The 22796-nt window shown below is 38.4% G+C and overlaps 1 protein-coding gene and 1 long non-coding RNA gene across 2 annotated transcripts; both read right to left on the bottom strand.

Moving 5' to 3' along the window:
- Positions 1-6323: 6323 nt before the first annotated feature.
- Positions 6324-8278, bottom strand: LOC146754398 (uncharacterized). The gene is made up of 4 exons (XR_014938946.1): positions 8201-8278; positions 7622-7760; positions 6770-6892; positions 6324-6373 (listed from the first exon to the last, which is right to left on the bottom strand). It is a non-coding gene; the product is annotated as an uncharacterized LOC146754398 (long non-coding RNA).
- Positions 8279-17779: 9501 nt separating this feature from the next.
- LOC146754397 (obscurin-like) lies at positions 17780-19228 on the bottom strand. Its single transcript, XM_085527831.1, has 2 exons — positions 18841-19228; positions 17780-18196 (listed from the first exon to the last, which is right to left on the bottom strand). Exons 1-2 carry the CDS (start codon positions 19088-19090, stop codon positions 17862-17864), a joined length of 585 nt encoding a protein of 194 aa, XP_085383957.1. The 5' UTR covers positions 19091-19228; the 3' UTR covers positions 17780-17861.
- Positions 19229-22796: the final 3568 nt, after the last annotated feature.

Below are 22796 nucleotides of genomic sequence, written 5' to 3'. Positions count from 1 at the left end.
TCCCCTAAATGGATTTCAGAATGGCATTTGCTTATTATATTTTATTCAGAAAACTATGGGATACCGAGATCATTTTAATGCAGCTTAATCACAAGGAACAAATATGGAGAATGTACAAAATCCTGTTTATCTTAAAAAAGCACACACATCTGAGGAAAGCCTGAAGGCAGCTTTCATTTTGAAATACTTGTTTTCAAAAGAGTATTATAATACTTGTTTTGTGAAACATGAAGCGTTCAGAAAACATTTTTAGCCTCAATCCCTGTAGCTATGACTTGCCCAGAATTTCAGTTCTCGGTTCAGTTCCATGTTCTCAGAACTACAGTGAGAAAAGAAATTGTCTCATCTTCTTCATCCTCTAACAAAAAAAATATAACATTTTGGTTTCTGCCCCTATCATTCGTCAAATCATCAAAAAATTCAGAGGGATATTACAGTATGGGCAAATGATCACTTTGCTGAACAGAAAAAGGACTCTAATATAATTAAAAGATGCAGTTCCAACAGAGCAAGAATGTTCTTAGCACAATAGCTGCCGACAGAGTCATGAAACTGGCACATCAGATCCTTTGCAAGTTGGCTTAGACAGGAGATCATAGTTTAAGCATACCTAAAAAGCTGTGTAAGTTGTGCTCTAGAAAAGCGTGTAGTAGAATAATCCCACTCCAACACATTGAAATTATCTATGATTCCAAATTAGAAGACATCTCCGTGATTGCTACATCACCTACTTAGTAAACTGTAAGTCAGCCAAACACAGAGATCTTTGAGGACAAACTAAAACAGAACAGCAGGAAGACCAACAAGAATGACTTGGTAGAATAAAGAAATACCTCAGTACTTTCAACCTCCCCCTGCAAATAGATGAAACCTCCAGTCTGTTTGGACTCCTTAGTAGTTTATTTTAAGCCAAGACTACAGTATAATCGCTTACCGAAGAAGCAGGTATATCTAGAGGGCCAGAAACGACAGCGGAATACTGCTTCCTTTTGGATCGTTTTGGCTTGGTCTCTCCTTCTTCGAGACTTTCAGGTTCATTTGATATAGGAGAACTTACTGCTGACATCAGCTTCTTGGCTAGAAGAAATTTGTTTTGATACATAAACCAATTAACTTACTGGATTTGTGAGTCTTTAAATCACTGAATGCAAAAAAAGCTTCGTAACAAACTTGGTTAATAAACGACACGTAAAATTTAAGTGAAAATACTCAGAAATTGTATTTGTTCATCGAGGCTCTTTATTGCTTCTATAGCTGAAACAGCTTATAGGTTCAGGTACGGCAGCTTAAAGCATGCATTAAAATGGAGTATGAAAGACAATCATGGCTCAGAAGTCGCTGGAAGTCAGAAACTTCAGCAGGAGTTAAACAACAGGCCTAACTTTCGTGCTGACAGAAGCACAAGACAGAACCAACTTTCTCTGTATACTTGTAGGTTTTCACAAATGTAATAATGAATCTCTGAAGAGACGAATAAATGCATTTACTTCATAAATCAAAGGACAAGACAACTTAACATGGCAGACAAGTTCTCTAAGAACACATACATTAATAGCCTACAGCAGAAACAAGCCATTCTACAATGTCTAGAAAACATGGAATAAAACTTATTCTACACCAACCTTTAGAGTGTATAATAGAAGGAGAGCTTTGAATAAAATCTCCAACTTTTTGCAGTGTTTCATCCTTCTTTTTAGTCAGTCTTGAAGCATGTACTCGCTTTCTCAGGAAGTAGTCTTTTCCGGATTTCTGTTCAACAGAGATGTGAACATGTGAAACAAGAGCATTGTTTAAACTTCATTTTAGTTCAACGTTATTTGAAGTTGACATTTTGAGCTTTACTACTGACACCTCTGTTCATTATGCTGATGATACCACAACGGCAAGTAATGTAGACAATTTTACACCCTTTAGGGAGTTGTCAAAATCTCAGCTATTTCAAGGCATACGTTTCTTAAAGTTTCTTAATAAGGCAGTAGTTTCTTTAAAAGTAGCTCCCAAGCTGTGGAGTTGTTTCTTACATAAGCTGTTCTAATTACATAAAATAAACAAACATACAAAACAGAAGACAACAGATGGGAAAAATCTACTACTCATACTCTGACCATGCCAAGGATACTGCTATCACATGTGAACATCTGTTTTTAATAACTGCCATACATATTAATGATATGAACCTTAGTTTAATACAAGGGCTTCACTTACAAAAGCACACGATAATACACTAAAGCTTCTCTTCCCAACTATTCAGTGTGCAATATCCTTCCCTCCAAATCATTACACAGTACAGCCATTACACGCTCTGGGGACAGACTGACTTGCCCTTTGTTAGCTTATGGAATTTAATAGGAAGAGCTCATAAGCATGTAAGATTCCCATTCAGGTATACACATAAGGATAAGACACTGCTTCTTTCGTGTGACCACACAATTACAGGAAGTCCCAAGCTAGCTTCAAAACTAGAACAAAAACCAACCATTTTCTCGTCACTTGCAGAGGGTGAATTAAAAGCCATGACAGATTTTGTATTTTTCGTGTTCTCACTTTTCACAAAATCCTGGGAAAATAAGACAAGTTTCAGCCATGATTCTTTTGGAAAGAACAACAGATGTCACAAAAGTGAACACTTTAAACACTTTTGCTAATAGTAGGGAAGTATCTGCTAGTGGTAACTATTCCACTGTAAATCAAATAATAAATAAGCATTCAATTATAAAAACAGGACATTAAGATATCAGTATTAGACATCTCATGATGTCTAAAAAGCTGATTTATGTCTACAGGTTTCAAAGAAAATACACAATGAAGTTAAGAGAAATTCCCTTCTCTTAAACCATTATCACTGAGCTTGGCTATTAGTTTTGTTCATTAAAGCAGTTCATTGATTAAATTCTTCAACTACTTTACTGAGGTAGAAATAGCATTTTTTTAATGCTTAAATGAGAATGGTAAAAAGGCATCAGATATTTTGTTTTCTGTTGGGTCTAGGTCATACCTCATCCATGTCATCACTTCTTTTCTTTTTTGCCTTAGGCATTTTCACTCCTAAAGGTATCATGCTGCCGTGCTGCTTTATCTCCATCTTATCAGGTTGCAGAGGTGTCAGTGGGATTTCCAGCTCCGGTTTTGGGAACCGACTAGTTTTGCCATTTTCTGCGGACACTCCAGAAGAGTCGAGGACAGTTCCCAAATGCTCCTGATAGCACAGAAGAATTTTAAGTGCAAGTGTTAAGGTAGCCATGAGATTAAAAAGCTATAAAGCATCTAGAGATGTTATTTACATAAGTAAGGTCCAGCTGGCAAGGTGCAAGCCCAGTACAAGTCATTAAAGAACTCCATTGCTATCTTTTCCCTGGAGAGAATACAGACATTCAAGCAATGACACCGTACTTAAGCTGAAGGCTATCATGTACCTGCTCATGGTCAAATGGCAGCAAATGCACAGCTAAGTGACAGGGAAATGTCAGTATGCATTTCCCCAGCAGCACTTCCTGTCCACAATCCACCCAATCCTGTTTTTCTCAACAGGAACAACAAAGTCAGAACTGAGATCACCTGGACTCCTCCTTCTCTATGGCAGGAATTCAGCTAGCATATCAAAAATGAGTTCAGATGCTGGTTGAACACATGGAAGACAGGCTGCTGGGGACATCAGAAAATGGTAGATGGCTGCTTCTACTGCTGCTAGTAACTAGCAAACTCCAGTGTCCCAAACACAGACTAGCAGCTTTTACTACTTACACTGTTCCGACCCCCTGAGGGGAGTCTTCTTCCTCTCAAAAAGTTACCAAAGATTGTAGAAAGACAAAAAGTAGTCAGAGCCACTTTATCAGGCTCTGCTAAGAATCTGAATGGAGTATCACCACCCACTGTATTTCCAAGAATTAAGTTGGTTAATAAATACTTTGTTTTTAAAATATATGTAACTGCTATTTTATGAAAGTTAGCAATTAAAAACTTATATAGGAATGATTAACATCATCTGCTAACAAAACAATATCCAGAAATCCTGCAGAGGAAGAAAATAAGTTCAATTTGCTGTGCCCGTTTCAGTGGCTCCATGAATTTTTTCCAAGTAACTTATCTGATCATGAGCCACTTCATAAGCATTAACATGAGGAGAGTTTTCAACAGCACCTGACAAAAATTCATCACACAATTGTTTCAACAGCTTTTATTCCTATCAAAGGCTATAAAAACAGGTGATCTGATCACCTTGAAAGGGATAAATAAATTAAAACTTGGGAATTGTTTAGAGAACATGAGATCTTTTCCTATTCATTCCTTATCAAAAGCAATACAATCACAACATTTTCAGATCTGAAGTTTCATACTAACCTCAGATTCATTTAATGAAGTGAGGCTCCTAGTACATCGACGTGACAAATAATTGTCTTCAGCTTTGCATCTTAATGGAATACTTTCTCTAGTTTTAGTTTTGCTTTGTTGTTTCCTAGGCTGTAAATATTTAAAAGGAGTAAAGATTAGGCTATGCATTAGACCTCCAAAATATCTCGAGTTTTCTAAAGTTACAGTGTAAAACCTCAAGCTCAGACGCCACATGAACACGTAAGCTGAAACACAGCACAAGTGTGGGAAGGTAGTAACATCTATTCATTGTGTGATACACAATGTTCAGATACACCCTACTGGGTCTCACTAACAGTCTCAGGCAGTATTCTGCCTCCAAAAGAGAGAAAGCGAGACATTATTTAGGGACAAAATCTGTAACGCTGGTCGTTTTGTCATCCATTCCCCCCATACTCTGCACGCTCACAGCTGCTATGTTAGAACACCAAAGGCTAAACCTCTGCCTAATCTTCAGCATCCACATACGAATACATGGAAAACTGCATGGAAAAGTTCCATAATGTACACAGAGAGATGGTGTTCTAGTAAATAAAATATTTTTGAGAAGATGAGAGCTCATGCTTGAGTGGAAGACAAAAAGAACCAACAAGTACTCATCACTCAATATGTAGTTAAAGGACTATATGCTAAGAAAAATGATTCCAGCTCCAGTATCTCCTAGGAAAACAGAAGAACAAAAAGGGGTTAACAAGATGTTAAGTACTTACTTTCTATAAATATAATCATACCTTTTCATTTACAGAGTCATTCCTTCTACTTTGTCTTTCTTCAAGTAAAGGTATTTCTGGCAAACACTGAGGGCTACTGTGGTTAATGCGTTGTTTTAATTCCTTTATAAAGTCATCTTTGTCAGCCAGTTCTTTTCTTAACTCTTCTATCACAGTTGCGTTATCCTAATAAACAGTAAAAACTGCTGAGTTGTGGGATTGGCAAAAGGAATTAACACACACAAGCAGTATTGCAATTACTTAGTAGCATCAGTTTTAGAATTGCAGGCTAGAACACTTAACTATTCAAGAACAGTAACATTTCACGGGTTTGTACGGTCACTGTTACAAGTGCAGTAGTCACAGAATTGCCTGGGAAGTTGTAATACAATATATTTTGATTCTTCTATTTTACTTATGTGCTTCAGCCTTCATCTCTCTTAAGATATAATAACCCGAGCTTTTATTTGTTCCCAAATCCTCGGTACTGTGAGAAAGTTGGCAGTTGTAGGGGAAGTTTTGCTATGAGAACATCTTTCTTCTCAGAGAAAGTGAATCCAAATATTCTCAAAAGAGCACAACTCATTTAGTCTTCTGTTTAGCTTCTCAAATTCTATGCTACGGCTTAGATTGGCTATCCTGATTAAAAGCTGGATGTTGAAATAAGAAATGCAACTTCCAGAGATCATCCCCCCTCTGCTTTTTGATGCTTCCCTTAATCTCTCTCCACGTCCCCTTCTGTCTTTTCATGCCATTGTAGATACTACCTCAGAGAAAGCAAAGAAAGTAAGAAACCTGAGACAGAACTACTGTCTGAGTATTGAGCCTAGCTTGGGATCCGGAAATGCTGTGAATTATCGGAAAAAGCTACAGATGTCCAGTATGATTGTAGGATCATAAGCATCAAACTGACATCTGCTTATCTGAACTACTGAAAAAAATTGAAATTTTAGTAATTAACATAAATTCTGTTTCTGAAGAACAAAAATAAAAGCTGGTGCTTTTTTTGGTTAGTTGCACATGATGTCAATACGACAGTGTTCAAGAACAGAAGCACACCCAGAATACAAAGAGCAGGTACAGGAGTTTTACAGAATTTATGGGTAGCTAATCAGGTAGGAGGAAAGGAGAGCTGACCTTGCTTGAATCCTTTAAGGCAGATTGTCTCAGTTCTGCTATTTCTGTCTCTTTTTGTATGGCAACAGAAGCCAAAGTTTTGAGCTGTTCTTCCAAAGCTTCTACTAACCTCTCTCCTCACGCCACTTTTGAATATTATGGTCCCTTTCCTCCAGCTCCTATATTTCATGTTGAAAGAAAAGCATACACAGTAGAAACAAGCAGAATCTTTAAGACAGCCTAGAATTAATAAGTTTTTCATATAGCATAAATAAGGACTCAAGCTGATAAAAAGAGTTTATGGTAAGACATTTCAATTAACATATCGTGATGTCACTCAACAAGATCAGGTTACATGCATGTATTACATATGTATTTACTATGCAGATTATTGTATTTAAAGCAATCTGCCAGTGCTCTGTAGTGACTAATTATTTGAATATCTTTCATGGTCTACCACTAATTTCAGTTGGCCACTTTCATTTTGCTCCAATTTTTTTTTTTTTTGACCTTTTTCCTGTTGCTTGGAAAACCTGCATCATTCATTTAATAAAAATTAAGAGCAAGAAAAATACCTGTTTAAGTTGTTGGATAGTATAGTCTTTATAATCCAGCTCATCCTTAAACTGGTTATTAATCCTTTCAAGTTCATCCATCCTGTTCCTGAGGGATTCCTCCACAGAACGCATCGTGGACACCTGTAATGTAAGCACAGCTCACGGTTCATTAAAAGACTTCTGTAATCCAACCTGGCCAAATACTTCTTTGTTAAATAAAGAGGAATTCACAAACAAGTGCTGAGTAGGAAAACGACAGCAAGTGCAAGGTTACCAAGGAAGACATGAATTCATTTTTAAGCTTCAATTTTCCACCCCAAGCACACCCAATAAACTTTCAGACTAAGATCCTGCAAAATGGGTTTTAAAATATCTACTTGTTTAATAATTAAATTTTAACTATTAACATCACTGAAGCTGAAATTGAAGAAAAAAAATATACATGCTTATATTAAAGAGCCTCTGGAAATTAGTCTATTTCTCTTCAAGTAAATAGCATTCTTCTTCCCAGTTATCAGCGTTTTTTCACAAGACTTAGGTTTTAAGCTTCGGAGTTACCACGGATACCAATGGCAAGTCACCAGTAACGTAGAGATAATAACAAGTCCCCTCCAGAGGCAGATTAGCTATTCTCTTCACAAACCTTATTCCAGACTACCAACCAACTTTACTTTCCTCTGTTCATTATCTATGTGAAACCATGTTTTAACTTCTGGTCCCCTCTAGAGCTTCAATGGCAACTTTACCTAAGATTTGCTGCTAGCCACACTAGTGTGAAATTTCCAGCTTCATAGTTAAAGTTTGAGAAGTTTTAACAGCAGAAAGCCAAGCATAATCTTACAGAAAAAAATATCTCAGTTGACTACAAACCTCGCTTTGTACTTGCTGAATTTGTTTCTCGGCATCAGAATGTTTGTCTTTTAGATCTGCATACTATTCTTCTTTCCTCTGCAAATCTTTTTTCAAATTCAGTACAAGGGCAGAACTCTCAGAAAGAATATTTTCTAGCCTTATGTTAAAAATAAAGACACAAAGAACATTACTGTTACACATCTCATGGAAACAGCAATTACAGCTTAATCCATGCCCTGCCTGTTGGTTTCTATTTGTAAATAGACTCTTAAATCTATCTAGACCAGTGACAAGATTTAAACAATTACTTTTGAATTTCAGCTTGCTTCTCATAATCAGATTCTGAAGCAATAAATTATTCAGATGCTATTCTGAGGGATGTACAACAAAACCACCAGCAATCCCCATATTATTCTTTATTTCCTTGCACACTCCTGTTTTCCCTTGGAACTCAAGTAGCATACCAAAGCATCCTAAAGTAGTAGTTTGGCCATTGATAAGCATGCAAATGCATTAAGTCGAAGGGATGTTCCCATTAACTATTTTTAACTCTAGTTCATTCTCAAAGGGCTCTAAGTTAACTCAGTGGTTACTTACGATTCTATACGTTGCACTTTCTCCATTTCACTATTTTCCTTTTCCCTAAGAGAGTGTTTCATCTGCTCCAAGCTGTTTTTCATCTGCAAAACTTCTTGAATCAGATTTGCTTCTTTGCTACTTAAGTCTTCAACCTTTTTGTCTGCATTTGCAGACTTCTCCTGCAGAGTTGCTGTAACTGTCTCCAGATTAACAATAATAGATTCTTTTTCTTTAAGTAATTCATTGAGTTTTGACACATTGTTTTCCATTGCCTTGGAAGCCTCCAGGAGATACTCAAGCTCTTTTATTTTTACCTCACAGTTGGCAACTTCCTCCTGAAATTGTGCAATCACTCTCTGATCTTCTGCAATCTTTTCTTCAAACTCCTGAGTTTTCTTCTCTATTTGCTCATGTAACTGTTTCACAAGATCATCTTCCTGACTAGTGTGAGTTTTAATCTCACATAGCTTCATTACAAGTTGACGATTATGATTTTCAGCATTATTCAGTCCCGCCTTTAGGTTTTCATTGTCTTGAAGCAGTGCTTTGATGTGCTGACTTTTTTGTGAGGAAACATCAACAATACTTCTGCATACTTCCCAAATCCTTTCAAGACTATAGTTAAAGGAGAGGTCCTGCACAAGATCTGAGATGGAAGAAGTCTGTGACTGAGTGCATGCAGAACTAATTTGAGATGTCCCTGGCTCATCTTTTTCACAGTCTGAGGAATCCTTTACACTGACAAAGTCAGTACCGATGGCATGAAACTCTAAGTGACATTTGTATAATTCATCTAATTTGGTCCGCATTTCTTTTACTTGTGACACTTTACCAATTATATATTCTTTGGCAACTTCTATGTTGTTAGTTAGTTGGGCATTTTTGTTTTCTAGTGTCATATTTATAGATTTCTGTTCATCCAGTTCAGAAGCAATTTCCCGATAGTCAGCTTGACCCTGCAGAATTTGTTCACGGAGGGCATCAGCTGTTTCTTCAGAAAAAGAAAGCTCAATACGCAGGCTTGTTACCTGCTTACTGAAATCTTCTTTTTTATTTTTTTCTCTTCTGCATTGTTCTTCAAGCACAGCTAAATGACGTTCCAAGATTTCAGTTCTTTCCCTCAGTGCTAGTACTTCCTTTCGGTACGCGGAGCACTTTTGTTTCATGTGTTCAATTGTCTTTTGCTCTACAGTGTTCTTTTTCTTTCTCTCATTTACAACTACTGTAAAACAAACAAACAAACAAACAAACATAAAAAAAGGAAAAGGAATGTAGCTCAGATTGATTAAAATCATTATTACATAGCAGTTCACAACACCAAGTAGCAACTTCTAAGTGAAAAACTGTCGTAATATGCAAGCCATACCCTCACATCACATAGTATTTGATACTAGTGAAGGAATTAAAGTCCTCTGAACACGTAATCATGTGCCTCAGATTTCTATACAGAATTAACAGCAAAAGGTTTTCAGTCTGGAAGAACACTTTTACCATGGCACTACTCAAACCTTCCACTCCACACCAGTAGAAAATCTACTTAGATTTAAGAAACATGGGAATGAGATAGATAATTCACAGCTATATTCTTTCTATCTTCCGTGCTTCAGCAATCCCTATAAGGCAGCCAGGAATCACTCCATCTACATCTAAATGGTAGATAAACAGTTCTCTAAGAAATTTCATTCCAACTCACAGTCCTCTTACTTTCAAAAGAAAGATAAAACCCTGGACAAGTTGATCACTTAAGTGTTGATATCTGTCTCTCTTATTCAGTTGATCTCTAAACAAAATATGAGGATTCCTACTTCTGTCCACACTTACTCTTTTGCATATAAAGTTCACTCATGAAGTTGTACAAATTTGCAGATTCAAGTTTCCATAAATATTCCATTAGCTTGGGGCTGTTTTTTTCTTTAACTGGTGAGCAATTAGCTAAAATCACATGCATTTTCTTTCTATCAAAAGCGACTTCTGCTGTATTTCATCATTGCTTTAGAATCCAGTTATGTCCATTCCATAATATGCATACTTTAAGTATTAAAAAAAATAAATATAAGTCAAGACTTACTAGGGATTGGGTCACCACAACAATATATTCAATGGTGATTCTTGTACAGTCCTTTTATTACTACAATGCAGAATTTTATAGTGCCCACGTGCAGCCTGCATTACATACAGATTCACATGTACCGCATGGAAACAGCCTCTTAACTCATCTAAGGAGTTTTATATACAGCCCTCAACTGATTTAAAAGTCATACTGAAGAAACAGCAGTGGCATATTCCACCCCAAACCAGGTTTTGGGTTTTGACTGCTCACCCAGCAACACTAGTGAGGGGAATATGATTTATAAGTAATCTAAACACTTTATGCTGAAAACAACAAGCAAGTACTAAAGCAAGATAAATAAGACTAGGGAGAAGATGTGTAATGTTCAGTCTAGAAGCTCCTTACACAGGAAGTAGGGAAAAAGCATTATTACAGAGCATAGGAAACAAGACCTAAAAGCTCAGAGAATGGTGTAAATACCCTGAACTTGAAGCTCAGATAACCTAGCATCTCCTAAAACACTTTTGCTCGTTCTACTTATATAACTAATTCTACAAAAGAACCAGCACAACATACCTGTGCTCATTGTTCTACTGTGTATATTTAACATAGCTAAAGAATATATATTAAGAGTTTTTTGAAATTGGATGCTATTAATACTCACAAATAGAAGAAAATTTTAACATGATTGAATACTCAGTACTTCTTAACCGAAAACTTCATGCTGACATTGTGACTATCAGCTACCCATTTTAATTCCTATGTGGAGCATTGCTGTCATTAATTTTTAAATGAGAGCTTTGGTCATATGATTAGAACAAACCCACTACTATTTGGAGTATGGAGGAGTCCACATCCCTCCCTCAGTCTCTGGTAAGATGCTTATATGTGATGCCATTCAGTGGTCACATTAGGATTCAATATTTATGCCAAATAAAGGCAGCAGGGACAAATCATCCAAGAACAGCATCTCATCCAAAGAAGGCCTTGACTTTCTCCCTTGCACATATTTTGCAAGAGGAATACAAGAAAGGAAGGGACTACAGCTAAGTTTTAGATTTTCTCTTCTACATTGTATATGCCTTCCATAATTCTAGGAACACTGATGCTCAGCTGTGCCCAGAAGTGAAGTTAAATGCATCAGAGCTTATCCAAACCATTTTGCTCAAATATTGCCCATGAGCGAGCAATTAGCAGGTCGTCAACAATTTTGATAGTTGCTTCAGGAAAAACAAAACAAACAAACAAAAAAAAGCACTTGAGCAGCTGATGCTACTCAGAAGATCAGCAACAGCAGTTGAAACAATCCTAAAGAAACTGCTTTAAAACTATTACCAAATCTGCAAGTGCATCAACAGATGAGGAAAAAGCAGCAAAAAGGAAAAAAATAGTGCAAAAAACTTTTAATCCTAAGCATTCAAAAATGAACAGCATAGGACCTTCTGAAAAAGGGATATTTACATTACAGTTACTTCTATTTCCAGTTTAACACAGTGGCTTTTCTCCTTATACCATAAGGTACGCGCTTCACAGCCTTTTGCTTCCTATCCGGAATAGGAAGCAATTTATTGTTTTGGAAGACATCCTGTTCAACGATGGAAGAAACTGTACCTTTCTTTGGAGGTGGCTCTTCCACAGTAGGCTTATCTTCATCACTACTGCGCTTTCTTCCCACTTCCAACTCAGTTTTCTCTTGTTTCAGTGCTTTAACTGAAAGCACTGAAAATTGGCTGCTTTCAGTTCCTTTATTAGTGTTCTCTTCTGCCGGTTCTGCTTTAATGGTAGTTAAATGGTAGGTAGTCTTTTCCTGTATTGATATAAGATCAGTTACATTGAAGCTTAACAAAAGGAGCACTTAAGTCTCAGTAATCTTCTGTAGGCAAATATTTACACAAAACCATACAGCTAAAATATTTACCCAGTGACTCTATAGACATCAGTTACAAATCTCAATAGCAGACAGAACAAGTACACCTTCAGATAATGACAAGTGCAATACTCGGTAGAGTATACAAGGGAAAGCAAGAGCCTAGCAGGTTACAAAGTAAAAGACTTGCACACAATCAAGAGTTTACCAGTTTATCAAAGAATTTCCTGTTTCCAAGAAGTCAACAAAATTACAAACATGGTCAAAGAGCAAATGGTCAGCTCTCATACAAGTTCATCACATCACACTTCTGCTAAGCTGCTAAAATCACTTTCATCGTGACAGATATAATCCAACCTTAAAGCTTAGTCAGCTCTGTCACGCATATTTTAGATTGTGTCCTTGACCACAAGTGAAGCTTCCTTACTTACAAGATGACGATTGTTAAGCCATGCTGGCACTGCCAAGGACTGATTATTCATCTTTAGTAGCTTATGAAAAGAAAAGCTTCGGAAGTGTTCAGGCCACACAGTCTCACAGATAGAGTTGGAGCCTTGTTCTTGGAAGAAGTAATAGGTGAGGACATGACTACTCATCACAGTCAGCTTTAACACCATGGAAATACTAAGTTGCAGTGATGCAGACAGTCAAAGACTAAGAAGGGTCAAGTTGCTAAGCTTACAAGGTTAGAGATCTGAGTGACAGAATTAACTATAAATGTTTTCAGAGCTACTTCAGGCTACCAAACATCAAAAAATGAACAAAAACCACCAGAAGTGGTATGCACACATACTTAATCAAGCTAGTCTTCACATATTCAGTAGCTCGCAGTACATTAGTCAGGATAAAGTTTTATGGACTGCATAGAACGTGGAGATATCCTGACCATTCATACTCGTACTTCCAACTCTACTCAACATACTTTTACTGTTGCCTTTCCTCTGATGTAGGAGTGTGAGGCAGGAGTTAGTGGAACACGCTGATATTTTTGTTGTTTGTGTTAACAGCAACTACCTTCAGATAAATTTGAATTGTTTACAATTTCAAGCGAGTACCAGCTACATACAGAAAATCAGTTTTCCAAAAATGTGTTGATTACAAGCATAGAATTAGTGTTTTTCTTTTTTTGTATAAGGATACGGAGATGTGTAAAACTCACATAATCTTTTACTTTTTCTTCTAAATGAGATTTTAAGTCTTGTAGCTCTGTAATAATGTCATCTTTCTGCACCTTGATTCAGATTGGAAATAAAAAATAAAAAAAATTCAGTCATCAGTTTCTAATGTAGTGTTAAGTAGCTGAATTACACAATGCATTAAAGTCAAATTCAGTTAAGCTAAGCTCGGTAAGAAATCTATTAATGGAGCCTACTGGAATAGCATTTTAAGCTACCACAAGTTGGTATTAAAACAATTTTACACAACATCTTCTTGATAAAGTTACCTCAGCTGCTTCTTTAAGTTGCTCAACAGACTCATCCAATTTAATCACCTGCATTTCAAAGTCTGTAACACACAGAAAAGGTTGTATTACATAAGTAGCCAATAGATAGTTTATTAAGTAATCAATTTTTCCAGATATTCTAATGTTTAGGTAGCTTTTGAACAGATTAATTAATTTGCATGTGGTCTTCACTTATTTGGAGTGATTCAAAAGTTTTCTATATTTCTTGGAACGAAAACATTGCATCAACAAGACATAAAGAAGAGTAGAGATTACAATATAAAAGTAAAAATCAAGATATAGACATTTAACTCCATACTTACGAAAGCGTAAAGCTGCTAGTTGCAGTTTAAAGGAGAGGGGGAAAAAAGAAATAACCAAAAACCGTGGAATTGCTGAACCTGAATATACACAAGGAACAAACTATCACTTATCTACAGGCTATGGTTCCAAAGGTAGAACATCTCCTCTAATTCCTACTCAAACTGGATATTTCTCTTTTAGATTAATGAACTATTTCTGTCTTCTACCTTTCACATCGCATAACTCACCTTTGTTCTTCTGCATCAGCTCTTCTTCAGTTTTAAGTAGTTTGCTGTTTTTCTCTGTTAGCTCTTCTTTGGTCTCCATCAGTTCAAAGTTAGTTTTCTCCAGCTGCTTTTCAAACCAGCCAGTATCTTCCTTCGGGTCCCCCAGGGATACAATGGAACTATGTGCTGCCTCAGCTTGCTCTTTAATATCCATGACATCATAATGCACAGAATCAAGAATGCCCTCAGGATCAACACAGGTGTCAGGCACTATGCTATGTTCTCCACCCTGAAACGTAATTTATAATCAGTTAAAACTGGTGAATAGCTGACTACATAATAGCTGTTATTTCTACAGATCGTCTGGATAGCCACTATGAACACAGCCATACAAGAAGTTTTTAATTTTAGCTTCAAAACCCACCTCACAAATTCACATACAACATGACAGTGATTCGTATGGGGGGAAGATAAGTGGCATTCTAGTAACAGCTAATATATTTTATAGTATTTGATGACCACGCTCCCGCTCCTTTTTTTTTTTTTTTTTTTTTTAAATATTACCCCAGATTGATCTCCTTCAAATTTAACGTACAAGTTCGGACTCCCCTTTTCTTTGTATACAGCGTAAATTTTCATTTTGTGTTGCAGAAACAAGAAAAACGCCCAAATTCCCAAAGCTTTCTGAAACTGTTCTTAAGGCTCAGCAACTATTCCTGCTAGATGAAGAATAGATGTATCTTGCTCATCATACAGCAACACAGCATGCACTTCTTTGTAAACAGCCTTGTGTTTCTATAAGATGTGCCCATAACATTTAAATAGTAAAAAGGAAAATATTTAAGAAAAAAAAAAGGAAAATATTTAAGAAAAAAAAAAGAAAAATACCAGGGTGTAATGGTTTCATAATTTTGTAATTTTGCTATCAGTATTCCACATCATAACGTCATATAAAGCATGAATAATTTTACTGCTCCCGAACACTTGCAGTATATTGATGATATTGTCGTGTGGGGCCATACAGCAGCAGAGATTTTCAAGAAAAGAAAACAGATAATCCAAATTCTTTTGCAAGCTGGTTTTGCCATTAAGCGCAGCAAGGTGAAGGGGTCTGCCCAGGAAATCCAGTTCTTAGGTGTAAAATGGCAAGATGGGCATCGACACATCCCAGCAGATGTGACTGACAAAATCACTGCTATGTCTCCTCCCACCAACAAGACAGAGACCCAATCTTTTCTGGGAGTAGTGGGCTTTTGGAGAATGCATGTCCCAAACTACAGCCACATAGTGAGCCCCCTCTATCAGGTAACATGGAAGAAGAATAATTTCTCATGGGGTCCTGAGCAGCAGCAGGCTTTTGAGCAGAGAAAACAAGAGATAGCCCATGCCGTGGCCTTGGGGCCAGTACGGACTGGACAGGATGTAAAGAACATCCTCTACACTGCTGCTGGAGAGAAAGGTCCCACTTGGAGTTTGTGGCAAAGAGCTTTAGGAGAAACCCAAGGCCAACCCCCGGGACTTTGGAGTCGAGCATATAAAGGGTCTGAGGAGTGCTACACTCCAACTGAGAAGGAGATCTTAGCCGTGTACGAGGGGGTTTGGGCTGCTTCTGAAGTAGTTGGGACAGAGGTTCTGCTCCTTCTAGCACCTCGCTTGCCTGTGGCCCCCCTGTCACGGACACAGGTAGATTTTTGTTTAAACCGTGACAACTACCCAGAATGCAGCATAAGGGAATTTTTGCCTAGAACTCTGGAGGACTATTTGTAACTCAGAAAGGTCAGAGATAGAAAGTTCACACTGATTTCTGGGTCACCAGCCTCACCGTACATCAGCATTTTTGGTTTTTAAATGATACATAAAGTTCTCAATGGCACTGCTCTAGTCGGTAGTTCTTTCCCTTTCCGTGCAGCTTGCTCTGTGCATGGCTTGTGAACCGCTATTCAGGCCAGACAGCTGCAGCCCCAAAGACCTGCCATAAATGTACAAATTCTACCAGGATAATGTCTTGGTAGTGGAGAAACAGGATGCGCAGTCATATGGCTCTCACACATACCTTGTACAACCAGCTTGGCTCTGGACTGGGCATCACCAATGTCACAGGTGTACACGTCACTGTCACTTTTCTCCAGATTTTTTATGCACAGCTGCAGGTCTCGTCCTTTCTGTGCCCTCTTGTATTTCCTGCCAGGCCTGAGCTCAGCAATGCCTTTCCTCCATATGACGAAGGATGCGGCTTTCTCGCTCTGACATGTAAAAAGTGCACTTCCACTTTCTTCAATTTTCACATCTGAAAGCTCCTTGATAAAGTAATTAGGTTTTTCTGGAAGGAAAAAAAAAAGGATGAGGGTGTAGGACAAAGGGATTTGTTACCCCAACAAGTCCCAAGCATACAGAGGTGTCCTGAATCTCCTTTGCCCTCATTTCAGAATATCACATAGAGATGCAAAGAGTCTAAGAAGACCACAGAGTCCACCCATTTACATAGGTTTGATAATTCCAGTAGATATCTGGAAAGTTCAATACCATTATACATGTGCTGGTAGGATCTCTTCTGATAAACTGCATATAGTTTGGATTACACATATTCAATATAGACTAATTCAGATTGCCATCTTTTCTTGGCTCACTAACACCCAAGATCATAGAATCATAGAATGATCACAGAATCATAGAGTGGCCTGAGTAGAAAAGGACCTCAAAGATCATCTAGTTTCAAACCCCCTGCCAAGGGGTCACCAACCACCAGACCAGGCTGCCCAGATCCACATCACACTGGAGAATCATTCAGTTTCCAGATTATTTTAAGGAAAAGATTTTAATCCATCATATTTTCTGAAAACTAAGAATTGATCCTGCTCAAGGAAACAGAAGAGAAAAACATCACCTACAGGCTGCAGATATTTACCTTGACTTCTCTACATGCCATCCCCAGTGTGCTTTTCAACTCACCTTGCACAGTGACCCTGGCTTTTGTTATGGAGTCCTCTGTCTCACAGGGGTACTCCCCACTGTCCTTGGCAGTAGAGTCATGGATGATCAGAATGGCCCCAGTTCCCTCCTGCTGCAAGTCGTACTTCTGGCTTTTTCTGATTGCTTTGCCATCCTTGTACCACCTGATGTTCAAATCCGGTTTTGACAGCTCACAGCTCATGCTGATGTCCTGCCCTGCTGCTGCTGTCTTATCCTCCAGCTGTTTTGAAACCTCAGTAGGTCTTCCTGGAAGAAAACATTGCTTTTTGAGTAACATACACTTAGGGTAGGATGCCTCTCTCAAAATACATGCATCTACATGCTGGAGATAAGTTAGAGAGGCACTTGCAACAGACGCCATCCTACAGCCAGCAGTAATCTGCAAAGTACAGACAATAGAATTCCAGGCAGCATTTATTCTCTCTTAAATCTATTCAATTAAGGATGATGAACCATGTCTGAAAACTGCCTCTTTCTTCTCTCCACTCATCACACTGGGAGCCTCGGATGATGCTCTCAGATGCACATGTTCTAGATAGGAATTTGTTGTACAGCTAGATGATGTGAAGGCCATCCCTTCAGCTTATACTTAGAGGATATTTGCTCCCACAGTTCCCTCAACAGATCATTCCTGATTTACTGTTAATGGAACAAGCTGTAGTGAGATGACCATTTCCAACACTACCCCAGTGCTTTGGGTAGTTCTCACATTTGTGTAAAATGTTTCCTCCTTTTACTTATTTTTAAGAGAAATTCTCAGTGCTTCGAGGTTCAAGTAGAAGGTTGCTATTCACTTTAACCATATTATGAGTTAGCTCTCATGACAATCTTATCAGAAGACAGTTGAAGGAATCAGGCCCCAGAATCTCTCCCATCTCATTACCTTTCACAGACAGAGAGGCTTTGGAGGTTAGACCACGGGCAGTAAAAACGACTTCCCCAGCGTCAGTAGGAGTCACACTTTTGATAATGAGAGTATATTTCCGACTCACGTTAGAAGCTTTAAATCGCCCACCACTTTCCACTCTGCTTCCATTCAGTGTCCAGTTGAACTCATCAATGCTTTCATGGGACGGAATGCATTCAAAAGTACAATCTTCTCCCTCCTGGATTTCAGTGTTTTTCAGCCGTTTGGGAATGCCACTATTCAGCTCTGGAAGGTAAGAGATAGGTTAGAATGAGGTTTATATGGAGAAAAGGCATTTGTGACTGACATGAGTAGCAGTACTGGTGTTTTAACTCAGGATTTGCAGAACATGGCTGTGTTCCTTACTGATGTATTCTCTAAGACATTCTCCACTCAGAATTACCAGAAAGCTATAAAAAAAAAGAGACGTGAATCTCTTGTCTTTGCTCTGGAAGAACTACAATTAGAGCAGCTCAGTCCATGGAGCAGAATGAAGATTCAATGAGCTACAGAGGGAACAACCTAACAGAGAGGACAACTCTAGGATGCTGCGTGAGAAAAAGGGTTTTGCCTATGACAAGAAATTAAATGTTTCTATTAGCTAATTTGTTACCATCCTACCCCTACTGGTGTTCAAACCATTTCTCCATTTTAGGGATGTTTAGAAAGGAAATATTTGCAGGACATTCTTGATGTGTTTGGTGATTTTCATGGCAAAATGAGATACATTTACATCAAAAGCAATGGGAATTTTCCAGACATCACTGTGCTAAATTGCAGTAATACACTTCTATTGTAGAAACTAGTAAGGCTCGTGCGGGAATAGGTGTAAGACATAGTGACCACACTGAATGTGCTTTCAGCACTCCTTTACTTTCCACAGTACTTACCCTGAATGCCGACCTTTGATTTGGCAACATCAGTGCCAATATCACAGGTATAGAAACCTGCATCTGACTTCTCGAGGTCATGGATAAGGGGACATAGGGTCTTCCCAGACTGTACCAGCTCATACTTGTTGCCAGAAGTGAGCACAACACCGTCCTTCTTCCACACTGGTTTGACCTTCTCTTTAGAGACTTCACATTCCAATTTAATCACACCCCGCTCCTCACCAAAAACATCATCCAAGGACTTCATGAAGACAGCAGGCTTCTCTGCAATTAAAAAGGCAAAACAGAACAATGTGATACAGAAGTTGAGACATTTCCAGTTGCTTTCAGATTTTTAAAGAGGGATAAATAAATCTTTACCAGCACTGACAACACCAATATAGAACCTAAAGCGGTTTCATGTGTGTTGACTGAATGCACTTTATGGAATTCTGAACTAATCAGTAGGAGAATACAGGGAATAGGAGGGACAGCCTGCATTGCTGGTGGGTGGGACTGTTATCATATGAAGTAATTGGGATGCAGCTCTTCTAAAGCTGGAGAGCTGGCATTGCCCTCACATGGAGCAGAGCTCATACAGCAGGCCACAGGATTAAGAGGATAAGCTGCTGAACACTTTTGATTTTCCTGTTTTATTGACTCCTTTTATCTATCTTCTATTTCACACATCAGATGTTTATACTGGGGAAAAAACTTCCACCAAATGCAAAAGAAAGGAGAAAGAGGAAATCCTTCAAACTCTGAGCGCATAGAGTAAAAGAGCTTAATTGCTGGGGAGAGCAGATTAGAATCACAGTACCCTTAGAATTGGAAGAGACCCTTAAAGGCCATCTAGCCCAGCTCCCCTGCAATAAAGAGGGACATTCACAGCTAGATCAGGTTGCTCACAGCCTGGTCATTAGTCATCCCAGAGGCAAAACACACAATGAATGATCTCTCCCTGTAGTCATAAATCCTTGGAGACAACAGCATTGACACTGCATGTTACTGAAGCAGTAAAAGAAATTGCTCTTGTAACTCTCCTCGTGCTAAATAAAATGATGATAAAAAGCAATGGAATGCTTTGGCAGGACACCAAAACCATCCTGTTTTGTAACCAACTGTTACTATAAATCATACTGGGATGTGGTAGAATGGTTGGACTAGATGATCTTTGTGTAATCTTCTCAGTGAACATTATACATTTATAAAGTTAGCAGGAGAGAACAGCAGAAATCAACTCCAAGAAGAGATATCTGAGGTGAAATAGGACATGGAAGAGGCCACCCTCCCTGCTCATACCTTCAGCTGTCAGCGTGGCCTCAGTCTCTGCAATTCCTGCCTTGCACTTGTACACATCAGCATCATCGGGCTTCAGCTTCAGAATCTTGAGCTCTGCTGAATGCTTATCCCTCTTGATCTTGTACTTCTCAGAGGGCTTGATGAGTGTGTGGCCCTTGAACCATTTCACAACCTTTGGAGAAGGCCTGAAGTCACAGGACAGGATGACAGAATGATGTTCCAAAGCTGTCTTGTCCTCCAACTTCCTGGTGATTTCTATATGGTAATCTGCAAAGCAGGGGTGGAAGAGAAGAAAGGATGAGGACAATTGGAAGAAGAGGAAAGTCTCTTGCGTGTATTCCATTCCAATTAATGTCAAGTTTACAATGGTTCTTTGAACCACTCTAAAGATAAAACAAACGATTGTCTATAGGGAATGCCATTGACTACACTTCTATAAAGTAATACTGTATATTATCTACCAAATGCAAGGTCCAGCTCTTGTTCTGTGCTTATTAAATTGCTCCCAGTTGAGGCTTTTATTCAAATAAGAGTGAGTTGAAAATATAACAAGTGCTTTAGGGTGTGAATGGAGACTCTTACGTTGGGGACAACAGCAGATAAAAAGCCTGCAAGTTTCTTTCAGATGAAATCAATGACAAACTGCATCAAATTTAGGTGCTACCAAACTTAACCTTGTCTAGTTCAGAAATACAATTAATTTCAACTGATTTGACTTCTTTGGTATAGCCAAGGACAAAACCTCAGCTCTGTAGATCTGAATAGTAAGCACATCACAGCTATTCAAACAGATCTTTTACTGAGATGCAGCTGTCTCATTTAGTGTCCAACGACTTTGAACTGGAAATGGAGCAGACCCTCCAGACACACACACAATATTTCAAAGACCCCAGTGAAGGAAGACTGTACGTTAATTAATTCTTCATCTTCATGATGTAAACCAAGCCTGGATATGTTACCTCTGACAAGCAGATTGGCTGTGGATTTTGATTTGCCAATTGAGAACTGAATGGTGCTTGTCATATCAGTGGTGGTTTTCGGTATGGTCAGCTGGTGGATGGCGCCTTCTTGCTGCATAATCAAGTTTCTGCCAGCCTGTAAGACTTCCCCACGTAGATACCACTTGGGAGGTTTCACAGAAGGAATGGATATCTCGCATTCAAATTTGGCTTCTTCAGGCTCAGTCACATCCTCATCACACAGCTCCTTTACAATATTAACTGATTGCTCTTTAAGAAGGATGGAACAAGAGAAAGCAGAGATTTAGAAGGAATGTAAAAAACCCTTACATTATCACCCCACTTACTCACGTCAGCATTACTGCACATGAACACTACACCTATCAGCTCAGAATGCCTTGAAACATCATTAAAAAATAATAGAAAGAAAGGAATGTTGTTAAGAAGTCAGACAATAAGACTGACAACCTGAAAAGAGCCCAGATCTTCTGATTCCCAGTCCAACATCTAAATCAAACCATGACCTTCCCATCCCAATATCAAACTCCTCGCATTACGAAATGGAAAAGAGGTTCAATGAAACACGGACATTGATAATTACCTTGGTTAAATACAGCAACTTAGCTCTGAACAACAAGTTTTCACCTAGTAAAGGTCTCTGTAGCTCAAATGTAATGACTCTACTTAGGAGAAATTCATTTTCCAGGAAGTTCTTGCCCTTATAATGGTAACAGTGGCAAAACTGGGGACTGAACTCTTGAGTAGTGTGCTAACTCAAATGTCTCCCTTTTCTTTATCACACTTAACATCATATATATACCCTAACATTGTATATATTAAAAAAAAAAACCAAAAACAACCCTGTGCTCTTTTCAAACAGCAAGAGAAAATGAAGAAAAAGTCAAGCTATGTTTTTTATCCCTCAACGTTCAAACACAAATCTGAAGTTTAAAAGTAGAAAATCAACCTCGTAAGAAAATAATCTGTTCTACTTAGCAAAAGTAAAACCCAAAAGACAAGCTGGATATTTTGTGGGCAGAAAGGTAGGTAGGTAGGAGTTTTTATTTCTGTGAAAGGTCCTGATGGCGTTCAACTTTTTTGACATTCTTGCAAATGATGTTAGCTGGTCCATGTCACTTGTTCCACCCTAACCTCAGTCCCAAAACAAAAGGGGAACTCCCTTCTGAACCTTCTTCACTTCATTTCAGATGTCCTTTCTGCTTGATCTCCAACCCACCCCCCACTCAGGAGAAAGATCCCCCTCTTACACCCTACCATCTTGCCGCATTCTGATGTTGTCATCAGCCTTCAGCTTGTTGTCATCTTTGTACCACTGGCTCTGAACCTCATCTTGTGAAATCTCACAGACAAAAGATGCACTCCCATATTCATTCACTTCCACATCTTCCAGTGGTTTAACAATCTTGATATCTCCAGCTGTGAAACAGTAGAGATATATTTGTCAGGGTATTTCCAGAACTGAGTGCAGCATCTTTTCCTTACACATATTTGCATAGAAAATAAGTAGGATTATGTTTTATTCTAAACCATCATCCATTCCTGAGTCATTTCCCTTTTCAACACAGTCAATGCATTATTGCCCGTGAACTTAAAGATAGACTTACTAGCTACAATGGAGCTCCCTGCAAACAGTTTTCATGGAAACCAGAACCTCATTTATTCTAAAAACTTTCAAGCAAAATTAAGGGTAGA

The sequence above is a fragment of the Coturnix japonica genome, chromosome W, assembly GCF_054131305.1.
Source record: "Coturnix japonica strain WE chromosome W, WE-NBRP24, whole genome shotgun sequence".
NCBI lineage: Eukaryota > Metazoa > Chordata > Aves > Galliformes > Phasianidae > Coturnix > Coturnix japonica.
This window is presented reverse-complemented; position numbering and strand designations above follow the sequence as displayed.